This window comes from Nerophis lumbriciformis, linkage group LG33 (assembly GCF_033978685.3).
Source record: "Nerophis lumbriciformis linkage group LG33, RoL_Nlum_v2.1, whole genome shotgun sequence".
Classification (NCBI taxonomy): domain Eukaryota; kingdom Metazoa; phylum Chordata; class Actinopteri; order Syngnathiformes; family Syngnathidae; genus Nerophis; species Nerophis lumbriciformis.
In genome coordinates, this window is record NC_084580.2 from 25,845,001 (window position 1) to 25,863,695 (window position 18,695).

Genomic DNA, 18,695 nt, shown 5'->3' on the forward strand with positions numbered 1-18,695 from the left:
AATACTAGAGTCAATACTAGAGTGTATAAAATACTAGAGTCAATACTAGAGTGTGTATGTTTGATCCCAGCTCTGACAGGAGGGCCGCCTCCACCCGGTACCAAGTACTTCAAAGTACACAAATACTACATTGTATAAAATACTAGAGTGTATAAAACACTACAATGTGTATAAAATACTACAATGTGTAGGTTTGATCCCAGCTCTGACAGGAGGTCCGCCTCCACCCGGTACCAAGTACTTCAAAGTTGACAAATACTACAGTGTATAAAATACTACAATGTGTGTATAATACTACAATGTGTAGGTTTGATCCCAGCTCTGACAGGAGGTCCGCCTCCACCCGGTACAAAGTACTTCAAAGTCCACAAATACTACAGTAAATACTAGAGTCAATACTAGAGTGTATAAAATACTAGAGTCAATACTAGAGTGTGTATGTTTGATCCCAGCTCTGACAGGAGGTCCGCCTCCACCCGGTACCAAGTTCTTCAAAGTAGACAAATACTACTGTGTATAAAATACTACAATGTGTATAAAATACTACAATATGTAGGTTTGATCCCAGCTCTGACAGGAGGTCCGCCTCCACCCGGTACCAAGTACTTCAAAGTCCACAAATACTACAGTAAATTCTAGAGTCAATACAAGAGTGTATAAAATACTAGAGTCAATACTAGAGTGTGTATGTTTGATCCCAGCTCTGACAGGAGGTCCGCCTCCACCCGGTACCAAGTACTTCAAAGTAGACAAATATTACAGTGTATAAAATACTAGAGTAAATACTACAGTGTATAAAATACTATAGTCAATACTAGAGTGTGTATGTTTGATCCCAGCTCTGACAGGAGGTCCGCCTCCACCCGGTACCAAGTACTTCAAAGTAGACAAATACTACAGTAAATACTAGAGTCAATACTAGAGTGTATACAATACTAGAGTCAATACTAGAGTGTATAAAATACTAGAGTCAATACTAGAGTGTGTATGTTTGATCCCAGCTCTGACAGGAGGTCCGCCTCCACCCGGTACCAAGTACTTCAAAGTAGACAAATACTACAGTGTATAAAATACTACAATGTGTGTATAATACTACAATGTGTAGGTTTGATCCCAGCTCTGACAGGAGGTCCGCCTCCACCTGGTACCAAGTACTTCAAAGTAGACAAATACTACAGTAAATACTAGAGTCAATACAAGAGTGTATAAAATACTAGAGTCAATACTAGAGTGTATAAAATACTAGAGTCAATACTAGAGTGTGTATGTTTGATCCCAGCTCTGACAGGAGGTCCGCCTCCACCCGGTACCAAGTACTTCAAAGTACACAAATACTACATTGTATAAAATACTAGAGTGTATAAAATACTACAATGTGTATAAAATACTAGAGTGTGTATGTTTGATCCCAGCTCTGACAGGAGGTCCGCCTCCACCCGGTACCAAGTACTTCAAAGTCCACAAATACTACAGTAAATACTAGAGTCAATACTAGAGCCAATACTAGAGTGTATAAAATACTAGAGTCAATACTAGAGTATATAAAATACTAGAGTCAATACTAGAGTGTGTATGTTTTATCCCAGCTCTGACAGGAGGTCCGCCTCCACCCGGTACCAAGTACTTCAAAGTCCACAAATACTACAGTAAATACTAGAGTCAATACTAGAGTCAATACAAGAGTGTATAAAATACTAGAGTCAATACTAGAGTGTGTATGTTTGATCCCAGCACTGACAGGAGGTCCGCCTCCACCCGGTACCAAGTACTTCAAAGTCCACAAATACTACAGTAAATACTAGAGTCAATACTAGAGTCAATACTAGAGTGTATAAAATACTAGAGTCAATACTATAGTGTGTATGTTTTATCCCAGCTCTGACAGGAGGTCCGCCTCCACCCAGTACACTTCAACTAGTTCTTCAAATTACACAAATACTACAGTGTATAAAATACTAGAGTGTATAAAATACTAGAGTAAATACTAGCGTGTATAAAATACTAGAGTCAATACTAGAGTTTGTATGTTTGATCCCAGCTCTGACAGGAGGTCCGCCTCCACCCGGTACCAAGTACTTCAAAGTACACAAATACTACAGTAAATACTAGAGTCAATGCTAGAGTGTATACAATACTAGAGTCAATACTAGAGTGTGTATGTTCAATCCCAGCTCTGACAGGAGGTCCGTCTCCACCCGGTACCAAGTACTTCAAAGTAGACAAATACTACAATGTGTATAAAATACTACATTGTGTATAAAATAGTACAATGTGTATATTTGATCCCAGCTCTGACGGGAGGTCCCATCTCAGGAAAATATCGTCTGAAGCAGTTTCATTTCCACTGGGGGGCCAGCGATGATCGGGGCTCCGAACACACCCTCTGTGGTATCACCTTCCCCTGTGAGGTACTACTGACACATAGTACTACTACACTACTGACACATAGTACTACTACTACACCACTGTCACCTAGTACTACTACACTACTGTCACCTAGTACTACTACACTACTGTCACCTAGTACTACTACACTACTGGCACCTAGTACTACTACACTACTGGCACCTAGTACTACTACACTACTGTCACCTAGTACTACAACACTACTGTCACCTAGTACTACTACACTACTGTCACCTAGTACTACTACACTACTGTCACCTAGTGCTACTACTACACTAGTGTCACCTAGTACTACTACACTACTGTATCATTAAATACTACAGTAATATATCACTAAATACTATAGTAATATATCACTAAATACTACAGCAATATCACTAAATACTACAATAATATATCATTAAATACTACAGTAATATATCATTAAATACTACAATAATATCACTAAATACTACAGTAGTATATCACTAAATACTACAATAATATCACTAAATACTACAGTACTGTCACAAAGTACTACAGTAATATCACTAAATACTACAGTAATATATCACTAAATACTACAATAATATCACTAAATACTACAGTACTGTCACAAAGTACTACAGTAATATCACTAAATACGACAGTAATATATCACTAAATACTACAATATATCACTAAATACTACAGTACTGTCTCAAAGTACTACAGTAATATCACTAAATACTACAATAATATATCACTAAATACTACAGTAATATATCATTAAATACTACAATAATATCACTAAATACTACAGTAATACATCACTAAATACTACAATAATATAACTAAATACTACAGTACTGTCACAAAGTACTACAGTAATATATCACTAAATACTACAATAATATCACTAAATACTACAGTACTGTCACAAAGTACTACAGTAATATCACTAAATACTACAATAATATATCACTAAATACTACAGTAATATATCACCAAATACTACAATAATATCACTAAATACTACAGTAATATATCACTAAATACTACAATAATATCACTAAATACTACAGTAATATATCACTAAATACTACAATAATATCACTAAATACTACAGTACTGTCACAAAGTACTACAGTAATATCACTAAATACTACAGTAATATATCACTAAATACTACAATAATATCACTAAATACTACAGTACTGTCACAAAGTACTACAGTAATATCACTAAATACTACAGTAATTTATCACTAAATACTACAGTAATATATCAGTAAATACTACAGTAATATCACTAAATACTACAGTACTGTCACAAAGTACTACAGTACTAGCACTAAATACGACAGTAATATCACAAAATACTACAGTAATATCACTAAATACTACAGTAATATCCCAGCTTTATCACAAAATACTACCGTACTATCACTAAATAAAACAGTAATAGCACAACAGTACTATCATTAAATATTAGAGTATTATCACAAAATACTTCAGTATTATCACAACATACTACAGTGGTATCACAAAATATTGCAGTACTATTACTAAATCATAGTAATATCCCAAAATACTACCGTACTATCACTAAATACAACAGTGATATCACAACATACTACAGCATTATCACAACATGCTACAATATTATCAGTAAGTATTACAGTATTATCACAACATACTACATTATTATCAGTAAGTATTAGAGTATTATCACAACATACTACATTATTGTCGTATTGTACTATAGTAGTATAACAACATAAAACAGTAATATTACAAGCTACTACAGTAATATCACCACACACTACAGTATTATTGAATATAGTACAGTATTATCAAATATACTACAGTATTATCGAATATATTACAGTATTATCAAAAAACATTACATTATTAACACAAAATACTCCGTTTTATCACCAACACTAAAGTATTATAACAAATTACTACAGCAATATCACAAAATACAACAGTAAATGTCGCAAAGTACACTGTTGATATTACGAAATACTACAGTATTGACAAAAAGTACTAAAGTGTTATGACAAATTACTACAGTAATATTACAAAATACTACATAATTAACACGAAATATTACAGTAATACAACAAAATAGTACAACAATATTCACAAAATACTACAATATTCTTACAACATACAACAGTAATATTATCAAACACTAGAATAGTATCGATAAAAACTACAATATTATCATCAAATACTACGGTAACATTACAAAAAACTACAGTATTATCACTTAAATGCTACAGTACTATTAGAAAATACTAAAATTATATCACGTGTAGTATTGCAGTACTTTCCATAGAAATATGTGTAATAGTCTAATTATTTGTATAGTATTGCAGTACTTTTCATAGAAACATGAGTAATATTCTAAGTATTTGCTGTGTAGCTTCACCTGGTGCACTGGAACACCAAATATGCAAGTTTTGGAGAAGCGGCCAGTCAACCTGATGGACTTGCAGTTGTTGGAGTTTTCCTCAAGGTAACTTCAGTATTATTATTATTATTATTATTATTACTATTATTATTATTATTATTATTATTATTGTTATTATCATTATTATTATTATTATTATTAGTCGTAGTAGTAGTATTATTATTATTATTATTATTATTATTTCCATAATAATAATTATTATAAATATTAATTTATATTATTATTATTATTATTATTGTTATTATTATTTTTATTATTATTATCACTATTATTACTAATATTAATAACAATAATTATTATTTATTTTTACTCCTTTTGGAAAAAAGTTTTTGATCCCAGAAATATTATCATTATTATTATTATTTTATTTATTATTATTACTATTATTATTATTATTATTATTATTATTATTATTATTATTATTATTATTATTATTATTATCATAATTATTATCATCATCATTATTATTATTAATATAATTACTATTATTATTATTATTATTATTATTATTATGATTGCTATCATCATAATTATTATTATTATTATCATTATTATTATTATTATTATTATTATCATTATTATTATCATTGTTATTATCATAAATATAAAATATTATCATTACAATGATATCATTATTATTATTATTATTATGATTGTTATCATCATAATTATTATTATTACGATCATTATTATTATTATCATTATTATTATTATTATTATTACCATTATTATTATTATTATTATTATTATGATTATTATCATCATCATTATTATTATTAATATAATTACTATTATTATTATTATTATTATTATTATTATGATTGTTATCATCATAATTATTACTATTATTATCATTATTATTATTATTATTATTATCATTATTATTATCATTGTTATTATCATAAATATAAAATATTATCATTACAATGATATCATTATTATTATTATTATTATTATTATGATTGTTATCATCATAATTATTATTATTACTATCATTATTATTATTATTATTATTATTATTATTATTATTATTATGATTGTTATCATCATAATTATTATTATTATTATCATTATTATTATTATTATTATTATTATCATTATTATTATCATTGTTATTATCATAAATATAAAATATTATCATTACAATGATATCATTATTATTATTATTATTATGATTGTTATCATCATAATTATTATTATTACTATCATTATTATTATTATCATTATTATTATTATTATTACCATTATTATTATGATTATTATCATCATCATTATTATTATTAATATAATTACTATTATTATTATTATTATTATGATTGTTATCATCATAATTATTACTATTATTATCATTATTATTATTATTATTATTATTATTATTATTATTATTATCATTATTATTGTTATTATCATAAATATAAAATATTATCATTACAATGATATCATAATTATTATTATTATTATGATTGTTATCATCATAATTATTATTATTACTATCATTATTATTATTATTATTATTGCTATTATCATAAATATAAAATATTAACATTACAATGATATCATTATTATTATTATTAATATTATTATTATTGTCATTATCATTATTATTATTATTATTGTCATTATTATTATTAATATTAATAGTATTATTGTTATTATTATTATTATTATTATTATTGTCATCATTATTATTATTAAGAATAATAATATAATTTTCAATATTATTCATATAATAATGATAATTGTTATTATTAGTATTAATATTATTATTAATTATTATATAATTATTGTTGTTATTATTATAAATATTATTATAAATATGAGCTATTATTATTATTACTATTAATATTATTAACAATAATTATATAATTGTTAATGTTATTATTATTCATGTTATTATTATTGTTATTTATTATATTGTTATTGTTATTATTATCATTATTATTATTATAGATATTTCAAACATAGTGCTGCCAGAATGATCCCTAAATCATGTTTCTCCTGTCAGATCGGTGCCGCCAACCCCAAGCTGCAGAAAGTTCTGGATGCTTTAGACGCCATCAAGACCAAAGTACAACAAATGTTCATATTTTTGTGGATTCTTCTTCATTTGTAACGCTTGACGACCTCCGCCAGGGCAAACAGAGCAGCTTCTCCAACTTTGACCCCAAGACTCTTCTTCCCGCCTCCTTGGACTACTGGACGTACGACGGCTCTCTGACCACGCCCCCTCTGCTGGAGAGCGTCACCTGGATCGTCCTCAGGGAGCCAATCAGCGTCAGCCCCGCCCAGGTACTGCCAACACCAATCATATTCAAGGTCAATACGTTTAATACGAAGACCTTCAAAAAATGTAAACATTTACAATTAAAATTATGATGCATTTAATTAATTAATTATTGACATTTTGGAATATTTTAATCACTCCTAAAATAGAAAAATAAAAATAAAATGTGTTTTTTTTAATCAAGTACAGTACTCTAAAAATAAAAACAAAAATAAATAATAAAGTAGCCCTAAAATAAATATTAACATAAAAATGGTTACATTTCAGAAAAAAATACTCATAATAATAATAATAATAATAATAAATACGACAACAACAAAACAGTAATCCTAAAATAGGAACAAAATAATACTAATAAAAATTAGATGTGTTTTTTTTTTAAATCACGTTCATTACTTTATCAACAAAATAATTTAATAAAATGTAAAATAAAAAATAAAGTAGCCCTAGTAGAAATATTAACATAAAATGACAACATTTCATAAAAAAATACTCCTAAAATAAAAATACAATAAAAAGAATAAATACGACAAAAATAAAACCGTAATCCTAAAAATAATAATAAAGTAATAACAATTTTTTTTTTTAAATAAATCTGTGAGGAAAAATAAAGATATTGATGATATTCTTCATCATTTTGGTCACATGACTCGTGTGAAGAAAGATTACATCTCTAATATGAAAAATAATGTTTGTGTTGTCATTAAAACATTTTGTGACAATCAACACACTTTTTTTAATAATATGAAAATAATAAAAAATAATAATAATAATTGGGAAGACACCAACCTATTTTTCCCAAAGGAAATAATATGATTACCATTAATAATTAATAATTGTTCACTTATTATTATTTAGCCAAAAAGCGTATAAATATGCTAAAATAAATCATTAAATAATAAAGTTCACTAAGCGCGATAATTGATGTGTTCCAGATATTGATAGAGAATAATGATTGATTTTATTCAAAATATATATTTTTAAATTTTAAAATACTCCTAAATAATACTACTAATAATTATGAAATTGGATTTTTTTATTAAACTTAAATAAAATATTTTATTATTATTTTTATTTTTTTTGAAAATACATCTAATAATTAACAGTACAAAAACTGAACGATTTCCCCAAATAATAATAATCAAGAATCACTTAACTATAAATATGACAAAATGATAATACAATTGATCAATAATTCATGTGTTCCAGACATTAAATATTAAGACATTTTATAAAGAATATTGATTGATTATATATATTTTTTATGTTAAAATACTCCTAAATAATAATAATTTAAAAAATTACTTATTTTTTATTTTTTATAAAATCACATTAAGCATAAATGAAAAATGTCTATATTTAAAAAATGAAAAATAATTTTTTGTTATAAATTTTAAAATAAATATAAAAATTAATAATACAAAAACTGAACAATTTTCCTCAAATAATTAATGTGATAAAAATTAAGAATCATTTAACTTACATGTGTAGAAATATAATAAAATAATAATACAATTAATTAATAATTAATGTGTTCCAGACATAAAATATTAAGACATTTTATAGAGAATAGTGATTGATTTTATTTAAAATATATATTTTTTCTTTATGTTAAAATACTCATAAATAATACTAATGATAATTTAAAATTATATTTTTTTGTATAAAATTACATTAATCATAAATGAAAAATAAATATATTTAAAAAATGAAAAATACATTTTTTTTTAATGAATTTGAAAATACATCTAAGAATTGATAATACATAAACTAACACATTTTCCCCAAATAATTAATGTGATAATATGAAAAAATAAATATGATAAAATATGATATAATAATAATTAAATTAATTAATAATTCATGTGTTCCAGGCATGAAATATAAAAGACATTTTATAGAGAATAATGATTGATTCTATTTTATTTTTTAAATATTTTTTAATGTTAAAATACTCCTAAATAATACTAATAATAATCTAAAAATGAGATTTTTTTGTATTAAAGTATATTAATCATAAATAAAAAATAAATATATTTAAAAAATACAAAATACATTTTTGTCATGAATTTGAAAATGAATCCAAAAATGAATAATACAAAAACTGAACAATTTCCCCCCCAAAAAAATAATGTGATAAATATAAATACATATAATATGATAAAATAATATGATAAAATAAATATGATAAAATATGATATAATAATAATAAAATTATAATATATTTATATGATGTATATCAAGAATAATGAGGTCAGAACATGCAATAATAAAGGATGAATGAAATTAGTTTTTCTCACCTTCTTTATCAAAGTGCTGACACTCGTAACTTTTTCTGGCCTCGGGCTAGAGTACGATACAGACGTGATATCATGTTGATATTTATTCATATAGGTAGATGTGGAGGACGATACAGACGTGATGATATTGATGTTTATTGACATTTATTCATATTGGTAGCGTTGGAGGACGATACAGACCTGATGATATTGATGTTTATTGATATTTATTCATATTGGTAGACGTGGAGGACGATACAGATGTGATCATATTCATGTTTATTGGTATTTATTCATCGTGGTAGACGTGGAGGACGATATAGATGTGATCATATTCCTGTTTATTGATATTTATTCATATTGGTAGACGTGGAGGACGATACAGACGTGATGATATCATCGATATCTCTTCCTAGATGGCCAAGTTCCGTGGTCTGCAGTTCAGCGCAGAAGGAGAGTCTCCTAGCTGCATGGTGGACAACTACAGACCTCCTCAGCCTTTGAAGGGTCGCCAGGTCCGCGCCTCCTTCAAATGAGCCACGCCACCTTCGCTTTCACTTTCACTTTCACTTTCACTTTCTCTCAACGTCACATGGCGACCGTTGAAAGTGTTTCGCTCTTTGCCACACTCTGAAAGTATTCAAATGTCTCCTACACATCTTTGTGCCTTATTTAGCTATCATGTGACCCTCATGTGACCCTCATGTGACCCTCATGTGACCCTCATGTGACCCTCAGGTGACCCTCATGTGACCGTCCGAGGATATGCTTCAAAATAGCAGCATGTCTAGCAAACTAGCTCGTTGTTTTGTTGTTGTTGTTTGTTTACCATTAAACCTCCTTTTAAAATCAATGCAACATCTGTAATGATTTATTAGTGTGACAGATACTACGATTCACCAGTTTTTACTATATTTCTTCAATCAATTCATTGAAAACAAGCTAGCAAAATGGCTGTTAAGATAGCACGCGAGCACATTTCCAAAATCTTATTTTTTTTAGCATTGAAGTTCCTCTCTAATGATTTATTAGTGTGACAGATACTACAATTCACCAGTTTTTACTATATTTCTTCAATCAATTCGTAGAAAACAAGTTAGCAAAATATGAAAATCCCCAAAATGGCTGCCTGTCTGTGAAACTAGCTCACTTCAAAAATAGTTTGTTTTTTTGCCATTAAATTTCCTTTTTAAAATCAATGTAACATCCGTAATGATTTATTAGTGTGACAGATACTACAATTTAACTGTTTTTACTATATTTCTTCAATCAATTCATAGAAAACAAGTTAGCAAAATATGAAAATCCCCAAAATGGTTGCCTGTCGGTTAAACTAGTTTATTTCCAAAAGCATTTTTTAGCCATTCAACCTCCTTTTAAAATACATTTTACAACTGTAATGATTTATTAGTGTGACAGATACTACAATTTAACTGTTTTTACTATATTTCTTCAATCAATTCATAGAAAAAAAGCTAGAAAAATATTGCAATCACCAAAATGGCCGCCTCTCTCTTAAGATAGCACGCTAGCTCATTTCCAAAAGCTATTTTTTTTTTTTTACCATTAAAGTTCCTTTTAAAATTAAATTAACACCTGCAATGATGTATTAGTGTGACAGATAGTACAATTTATTTGTTTTCACTATATTTCTGCAATCAATTCATTGAAATGAAGCTAGCAAAATATTGCAATCACCAAAATGGCCGCCTCTCTGTTAAGATAGCATGCTAGCTTATGGAAATTATTAAATTAGCACCAAAATAAATAAATAAAAATATAAAGAGGATAACATTTTGGGAAAAAATACTCCTAAAATAAATATACAATAGTAAGATGAATAAATATATAAAAAATAAAAATTAAGTAATCTAAAAGTTAAATAAGATATTCATAATCAGTATTATTATTATTATTATTATTATTATTATTATTATTATTATTATTATTATTATTATAAGTATTATTATTAGTAGTAGTAATTCAGTGGCTTCCAATAAAAGTAACAAACTCTGTTGCATCACTAATCTTAACAATTAATATTCATAACTTATCATGACTGATTTTTGCAGTTTAAGAAGTATTTTAATACTCAAATATGACTGAAAATATTTAATGGTCAACTTTCAAATCAATAAATATCATCAGATGTATTTCTGTATCACCTCAATAAGTTTTATTTTATTATTAACATTTATATTTCAGGATTTATTTGATACATTTTATGATTTCTTTTTTCAATCAGTATTATTTTTGTTTGGTATTATGACATTTTTATTTTAGTGGTACTTTTTTTTATTTCAAACCATTTTTTCCACAAATGATATAATAGTTTTATTTTATTTCAGGAGTACTTTAATAATTTGTGATATTTTTGTAATTTTATTAATGTTTTTTTTGTCTTAATTTTAATTTGATAATGTTTTTAAATAATTGTCATTTTATATATATATGTTATTTTACTAATATCATTTTTATTTTTAGGATTTATTGTATTAATTTTACCAAAAAAAATGCATCAGTGTTAGTTTTTTTTCTTTTTGTATTATTACATTTTAATTTTAAGAGTACTTTTTTATTTAAAATGTTGATTTTTGTCAAATCCTATTATAATTTTATTTTTTATTTTAAGGGTACTTTTTCTAATGTTTAATTAGTTATTTAATAAGTATTTTAATACTCAAATATGAACATATTTAATGGTACATTTTCTCAACATTTAATTGATTTTACAATTCCTGCAATAATGTTTATTATTTAAATGCAATAAAACATTGATAATATATGATATTTCTATAATATAATTCAAATTATATGTGATTAATATATAAGTTATAATAATACATCATTAATTTTATAAAATGTATTATGTATAAAATAATATCTAAAATATTTGATCACCTAATAAAAATATTATTATTACTAGCATCATTATTTGTATTCCTCTTTTCTATTTTTCTTTCCTAAAATCATAAGAATAATATTATTTTTAATAATTAATGTAAAATAAATAAATGATTGATTCTCTGCGAGTTTTGTGAGTTCACCCTTAATAATTATTATCATCAGTATTACTACTAAAACAAAACAAAACAATATTAAAAACTAATAATGATAATAATAAAATTATATTTTTAAATCGAAAAATACAACATTAAAATGTTAATGATTTTTTTTAAATAAAAAACAATAATTATGTTTTTGTTTTTTAATGTAGTAAATAAATAAATAAAAATTAAATAACAATTTTAGAAATTAAAATGTTTTACATCTTAAAGTATTTCTTAAATAGAAATAAAGCAATACAAGCAATAACAAATTTAGATGTTGTTTTATATTAAAGTGCAGTATTCCGAAAAGGAAAATAAATGTATTTTAAAAAAAGGAAATTAATAAATTCACAACATTAAAAAAAAAAAAAGGAAAATTAATACATGTAAAAAAAAAAAATCTAGTAATTACCAAATGATTCCTAAAATGATAATAAAGTAATCCAAAAATGAAGAAATAATTGTGAAAATAGTGAAAATATGAACATGACATATTTTATGGAAACAAAAACAGGAAATAGACTTGATCAAATTAGTACTATTTGATAAGTATTTGATCCCAGTATATTTAAATACTTGGTAGTACAAAACAAAACAATCTATTAAAAACTACGAATTGATGTCATTGTTTACTTTGGCCATGACGCATGTGTATGTGATCGTCATGGATATTTTTATGTTGCTCTCATTTTTCATGCTGGTGTGTTTGTGGGTGTGGTCTATTCTGTGGGTGTGGTCTACTCCGTCGCCTTATCAGTCTTACACAACTCTGAGGTGGGACGCAGGCGGGCTCTTTTATCGGAACATGAAACGCTTATCAGTCAACAACACCCAGGAAGAAAACATCCTTTGGTATAAATATAGTATACTGCATACTGTGTACTGTATACTGTATACTGCATGTTGTATCATATTATATACTGAATACTGCACATTATATACTGTATACTGCATACTGTGTACTGTACACTCACACAATAGTAGATCATTTGGGGGAAATATTTGACAATTTATTCATTTATTTTTATTCTTAATAATTATGAACCCTCAATATATAAATAAAATAATAATAATAAATTATGTAAGAAATATTGCTTAATTAAGAAAGTATGAGGAAAATTCAAAAAATAAAATGTTATAAAATATAAAAGTACTCAGTAATTATAAAATAAAATTAAGAATGACATTGAAAACGCACTCCTAAAATAAAATAAAACTGAATTAAAGAATTTGACAAATTATCAAATAAATAAAAAAATAAAAAAATAATACAATTATTGTTTAAATAACCCTAACACAAAAAAATACAAAAAAAAAGTTTAAACATTTACAAAAAAATATGCCTAAAAAATTAAAATAGCAATGACAAAATATAAAATAAAATAAATTAAAGTACACCTGGGATGAAAATTAGGTTATAATAGAATTTTAAAAATAACTTTTTAAATTAAAAAAATACTTTAAAAAGCCTAATATAAAAAAACATAATACATAATACTGATTTATGAAATATATAATACATTTTAAAATACAAATTAAAATAATAAAATAAACATTTAGGTATCCCTAAAATAAAAATGACATTTTAAATTAAAAAGAAAATAAAGAAAGTAACCCTAAAAAACAAACAAACCCAAAACCTTAAGTAATAATAACAACATTTTAATAGAGAAAATAGTTCTACAGTAAAAATAAAACTATAAACTAAAACATTTGAAAAGAAAAACCTTTTAAATTAAAAAAAAAACTCCCAAAATGAAAATGCAATACTACAAAACAAAAAGAATAATACCGATTAAAAAAATTTCAAAAGTAATAAGTAATACAAAAATAAAATTGATAATGTTGATAATAAAATTACATTTACTTTGAAAAATATAATGACAATTATTTTTATATGGAAAGGAAAAAAACAAAATACCCCTAAAATTAAAATATATTAATAGTAAAACATAATTAGAAATTAGAAAAAGCACCCCTGGAATAAAAAATAAAATTATACTAGGATTTGAAAAAATAAACATTTCAAATAAAAAAGTACTCTTAAAGTAAAAATGGAATAATACTAAAAGAAAAACAACAACAAATATAACAAATGATTCAAATAAATCCTAAAAATAAAAATGATATTAGTAAAATAAAATGTTTTGGTTACTCAAGATATAAAAATGACAATTATTTAAAAAAAATATATCAAATGAAAATTAAGAAAGTACTTCTAAAATAAATACAAAATAAACATTTTTTTAAAATATCACAATTTGTAAAAGTACTCCTAAAATGAAATACAATTATAATAGAATTTGGGGAAATGAAAAAAGTACACTTAAAATAAAAATGTAATAATACAAAACAAAAATAATACTGATTGAAAAAAATCATAACATGCATCAAATAAATCATGAAATAAAAATGCTAATAAGAAAATAAAACTTCTTTAAGTAATCCAGAAATAAATCAGTTTTTTAAATGAAAATTAAGAAGAAGAAAAAAATGTTTAAATTAAAATGATGACATCACTCCTAAAATAAAAATGCAACTTGGAAAACAACTTTTTAAATCAAAAAATTATTCCTAAAATCAAAATCAAATCAATAAAAACTTCAAAAATACAAAATTAAAATACAATTTAAAATAAAGTACTTTTATTTGAACTGAGTGTGCATGAAATACACACACACACACACACACACACACACTGGAACACAAACATCCTTTTTCTGCCACGCTGTAATCCCAACTTGTTTACTTCCGTGTCTCATTAATGCTCATCATCGTAATTATGAATAATTATCTCTCATTAATTATCTTCGTGGTCATTATGAATAATTATCATCATTTCTGTCACGCTTGCAGTCACACAACTAACAACCTGGCAGCTACACCATACATGCAACAATGTGTGTGCGTGTGTGTGTGTGTGTGTGTGTGTGTGTGTGTGTGTGTGTGTGTGTGTGTGTGTGTGTGTGTGTGTGTGTGTGTGTGTGTGTGTGTGTGTGTGTGTGTGTGTGCGTGCATGGTATCCCTCAGGAAATGAAAGAGGCATTGATGGCTGAGAAGAACACGACAGGAATGAAGTCTGACACAAGTTGTTGTGTTACTTTCTACACAAGTTGTGTTATATGAAAGTAACAGGAGTGAGTTTTTAGCACGGAATGAATAAAAACATGACATATAACCACGTGACATTAATGCTAACATCATGTTGAAATTAAATACATTACAGTCGTTCAACTAAAAATATGAAAATAATAAAGTAAGTAACAGGACTGAAAGTAACAGCAATGAGTTTACATTAAATAATGAATAAAAACATGATATATGTGACATTAATGCTAACATCATGTTGATATTAAATACATTACAGTCGTTTAACTAAAAACATGAAAATAATAAAGTAAGTAACAGGACTGAAAGTGACAGGAGTGAGTTTTTAGCACGGAATGAATAAAAACATGACATATAACCACGTGACATTAATGCTAACATCATGTTGACATTAATCACATTACAGTCATTCAACTAAAAACATGAACATAATAAAGTAAGTAACAGGACTGAAAGTAACAGCAATGAGTTTACATTAAAGAATAAATAAAAACATGACATATGTGACATTAATGCTAACATCATGTTGATATTAAATACATTACAGTCGTTTAACTAAAAACATGAACATAATGAAGTAAGTAACAGGACTGAAAGTAACAGGAGTGAGTTTTAATCACAGAATTAATGAAAACATTAAATATAACCACCTGCTATTAATGCTAACATCATGTTGACATTAATCACATTACAGTCATTCAACTAAAAACATGAACATAATAAAGTAAGTAACAGGACTGAAAGTAACAGGAGTGAGTTAAAATAAAATAAAATAATGATAAAAACATGACATATGTGACATTAATGCTAACACCATGTTGACATTAGATACATTACAGTCATTCAACTAAAAACATGAACATAATAAAGTAAGTAACAGGACTGAAAGTAACAGCAATGATTGTATATTAAAGAATAAATAAAAACATGACATATGTGACATTAATGCTAACATCATGTTGACATTAAATACATTACAGTCGTTTAACTAAAAACATGAACATAATAAAGTAAGTAACAGGACTGAAAGTAACAGAAGTGAGTTTTTAGCACGGAATGAATAAAAACATGACATATAACCACCTGCTATTAATGCTAACATCATGTTGACATTAATCACATTACAGTCATTCAACTAAAAACATGAACATAATAAAGTAAGTAACAGGACTGAAAGTAACAGGAGTGAGTTAAAATAAAATAAAATAATGATAAAAACATGACATATGTGACATTAATGCTAACATCATGTTGACATTAAATACATTACAGTTGTTTAACTAAAAACATGAACATAATAAAGTAAGTAACAGAACTGAAAGTAACAGCAGTGAGTTTTAATCACAGAATTAATGAAAACATGACATATGTGACATTGATGCTAACATCATGTTGATATTAAATACATTACAGATGTTTAACTAAAAACATGAACATAATAAAGTAAGTAACAGGACAGAAAGTAACAGGAGTGAGTTAAAAAAAAAAAATAATAATAATAAAAGCATGACATATGTGACATTAATGCTAACATCATGTTGATATTAAATACATTACAGTCGTTTAACTAAAAACATGAACATAATGAAGTAAGTAACAGGACTGAAAGCAACAGGAGTGAGTTTTAATCACAGAATTAATAAAAACATTAAATATAACCACCTGCTATTAATGCTAACATCATGTTGACATTAATCACATTAAAGTCATTCAAATAAAAACATGAAAATAATAAAGTAAGTAACAGGACTGAAAGTAACAGCAATGAGTTTACATTAAAGAATAAATAAAAACATGACATGGAAGTAACAGCAATGATTGTATATTAAAGAATAAATAAAAACATGATATATGTGACATTAATGCTAACATCATGTTGATATTAAATACACTACAGTCGTTTAACTAAAAACATGAACATAATAAAGTAAGTAACAGGACTGAAAGTAACAGGAGTGAGTTAAAATAAAATAAAATAATGATAAAAACATGACATATGTGACATTAATGCTAACATCATGTTGATATTAAATACATTACAGTCGTTTAACTAAAAACATGAACATAATTAAGTAAGTAACAGGACTGAAAGTAACGGGAGTGAGTTTTCACTAAAGAATAAATAAAAACATGACATATGTGACATTAATGCTAACATCATGTTGATATTAAATACATTGCAGTTGTTTAACTAAAAACATGAAGATAATCAAGTAAGTAACAGGACAGAAAGTAACAGGAGTGAGTTAAAATAAAATAAAAATAATAATAAAAGCATGACATATGTGACATTAATGCTAACATCATGTTGATATTAAATACATTAAAGTCATTCAACTAAAAACATGAAAATAATAAAGTAAGTAACAGGACTGAAAGTAACAGCAGTGAGTTTTAATCACAGAATTAATAAAAAAACATTAAATATAACCACCTGCTATTAATGCTAACATCATGTTGACATTAATCACATTAAAGTCATTCAATTAAAAACATGAAAATAATAAAGTAAGTAACAGGACTGAAAGTAACAGCAATGATTGTATATTAAAGAATGAATAAAAACATGATATATGTGACATTAATGCTAACATCATGTTGATATTAAATACATTACAGTTGTTTGACTAAAAACATGAAAATAATAAAGTAAGTAACAGGACTGAAAGTAACAGGAGTGAGTTAAAAATAACATAAAATAATAATAAAAGCATGACATTTGTGACAATAATGCTAACACCATGTTGACATTAAATACATTACAGTCATTCAACTAAAAACATGAACATAATAAAGTAAGTAACAGGACTGAAAGTAACAGCAGTGAGTTTTAATCACAGAATGAATGAAAACATGACATATGTGACATTGATGCTAACATCATGTTGACATTAAATACATTACAGTTGTTTAACTAAAAACATGAAGATAATCAAGTAAGTAACAGGACTGAAAGTAACAAGAGTGAGTTAAAAATAACATAAAATAATAATAAAAGTAACAGCAATGAGTTTACATTAAAGAATAAATAAAAACATGATACATGTGACATTGATGCTAACATCATGTTGACATTAAATACATTACAGTTGTTTAACTAAAAACATGAAAATAATAAAGTAAGTAACA

General features: G+C 25.7%; 1 protein-coding gene across 2 annotated transcripts in view; it reads left to right on the forward strand.

The window, feature by feature from the left end:
• The window catches only part of cahz (carbonic anhydrase), a 12,771-nt gene extending 2,510 nt beyond the window's left edge, over positions 1 to 10,261 (forward strand). The window contains exons 3-8 of one of the 2 annotated variants that reach the window (XM_061928187.2): positions 1,877 to 1,888; positions 2,302 to 2,408; positions 4,798 to 4,890; positions 6,851 to 6,913; positions 6,979 to 7,134; positions 9,825 to 10,261. In XM_061928187.2, the coding sequence (XP_061784171.1) occupies positions 1,877 to 1,888; positions 2,302 to 2,408; positions 4,798 to 4,890; positions 6,851 to 6,913; positions 6,979 to 7,134; positions 9,825 to 9,944 (551 nt within the window). In that variant the 3' untranslated portion in view covers positions 9,945 to 10,261. Of the gene's footprint in view, positions 1 to 1,876; positions 1,889 to 2,289; positions 2,409 to 4,797; positions 4,891 to 6,850; positions 6,914 to 6,978; positions 7,135 to 9,824 lie in introns of both variants that reach the window. The other variant, XM_061928186.1, reaches the window with a different exon arrangement.
• Positions 10,262 to 18,695: the final 8,434 nt, after the last annotated feature.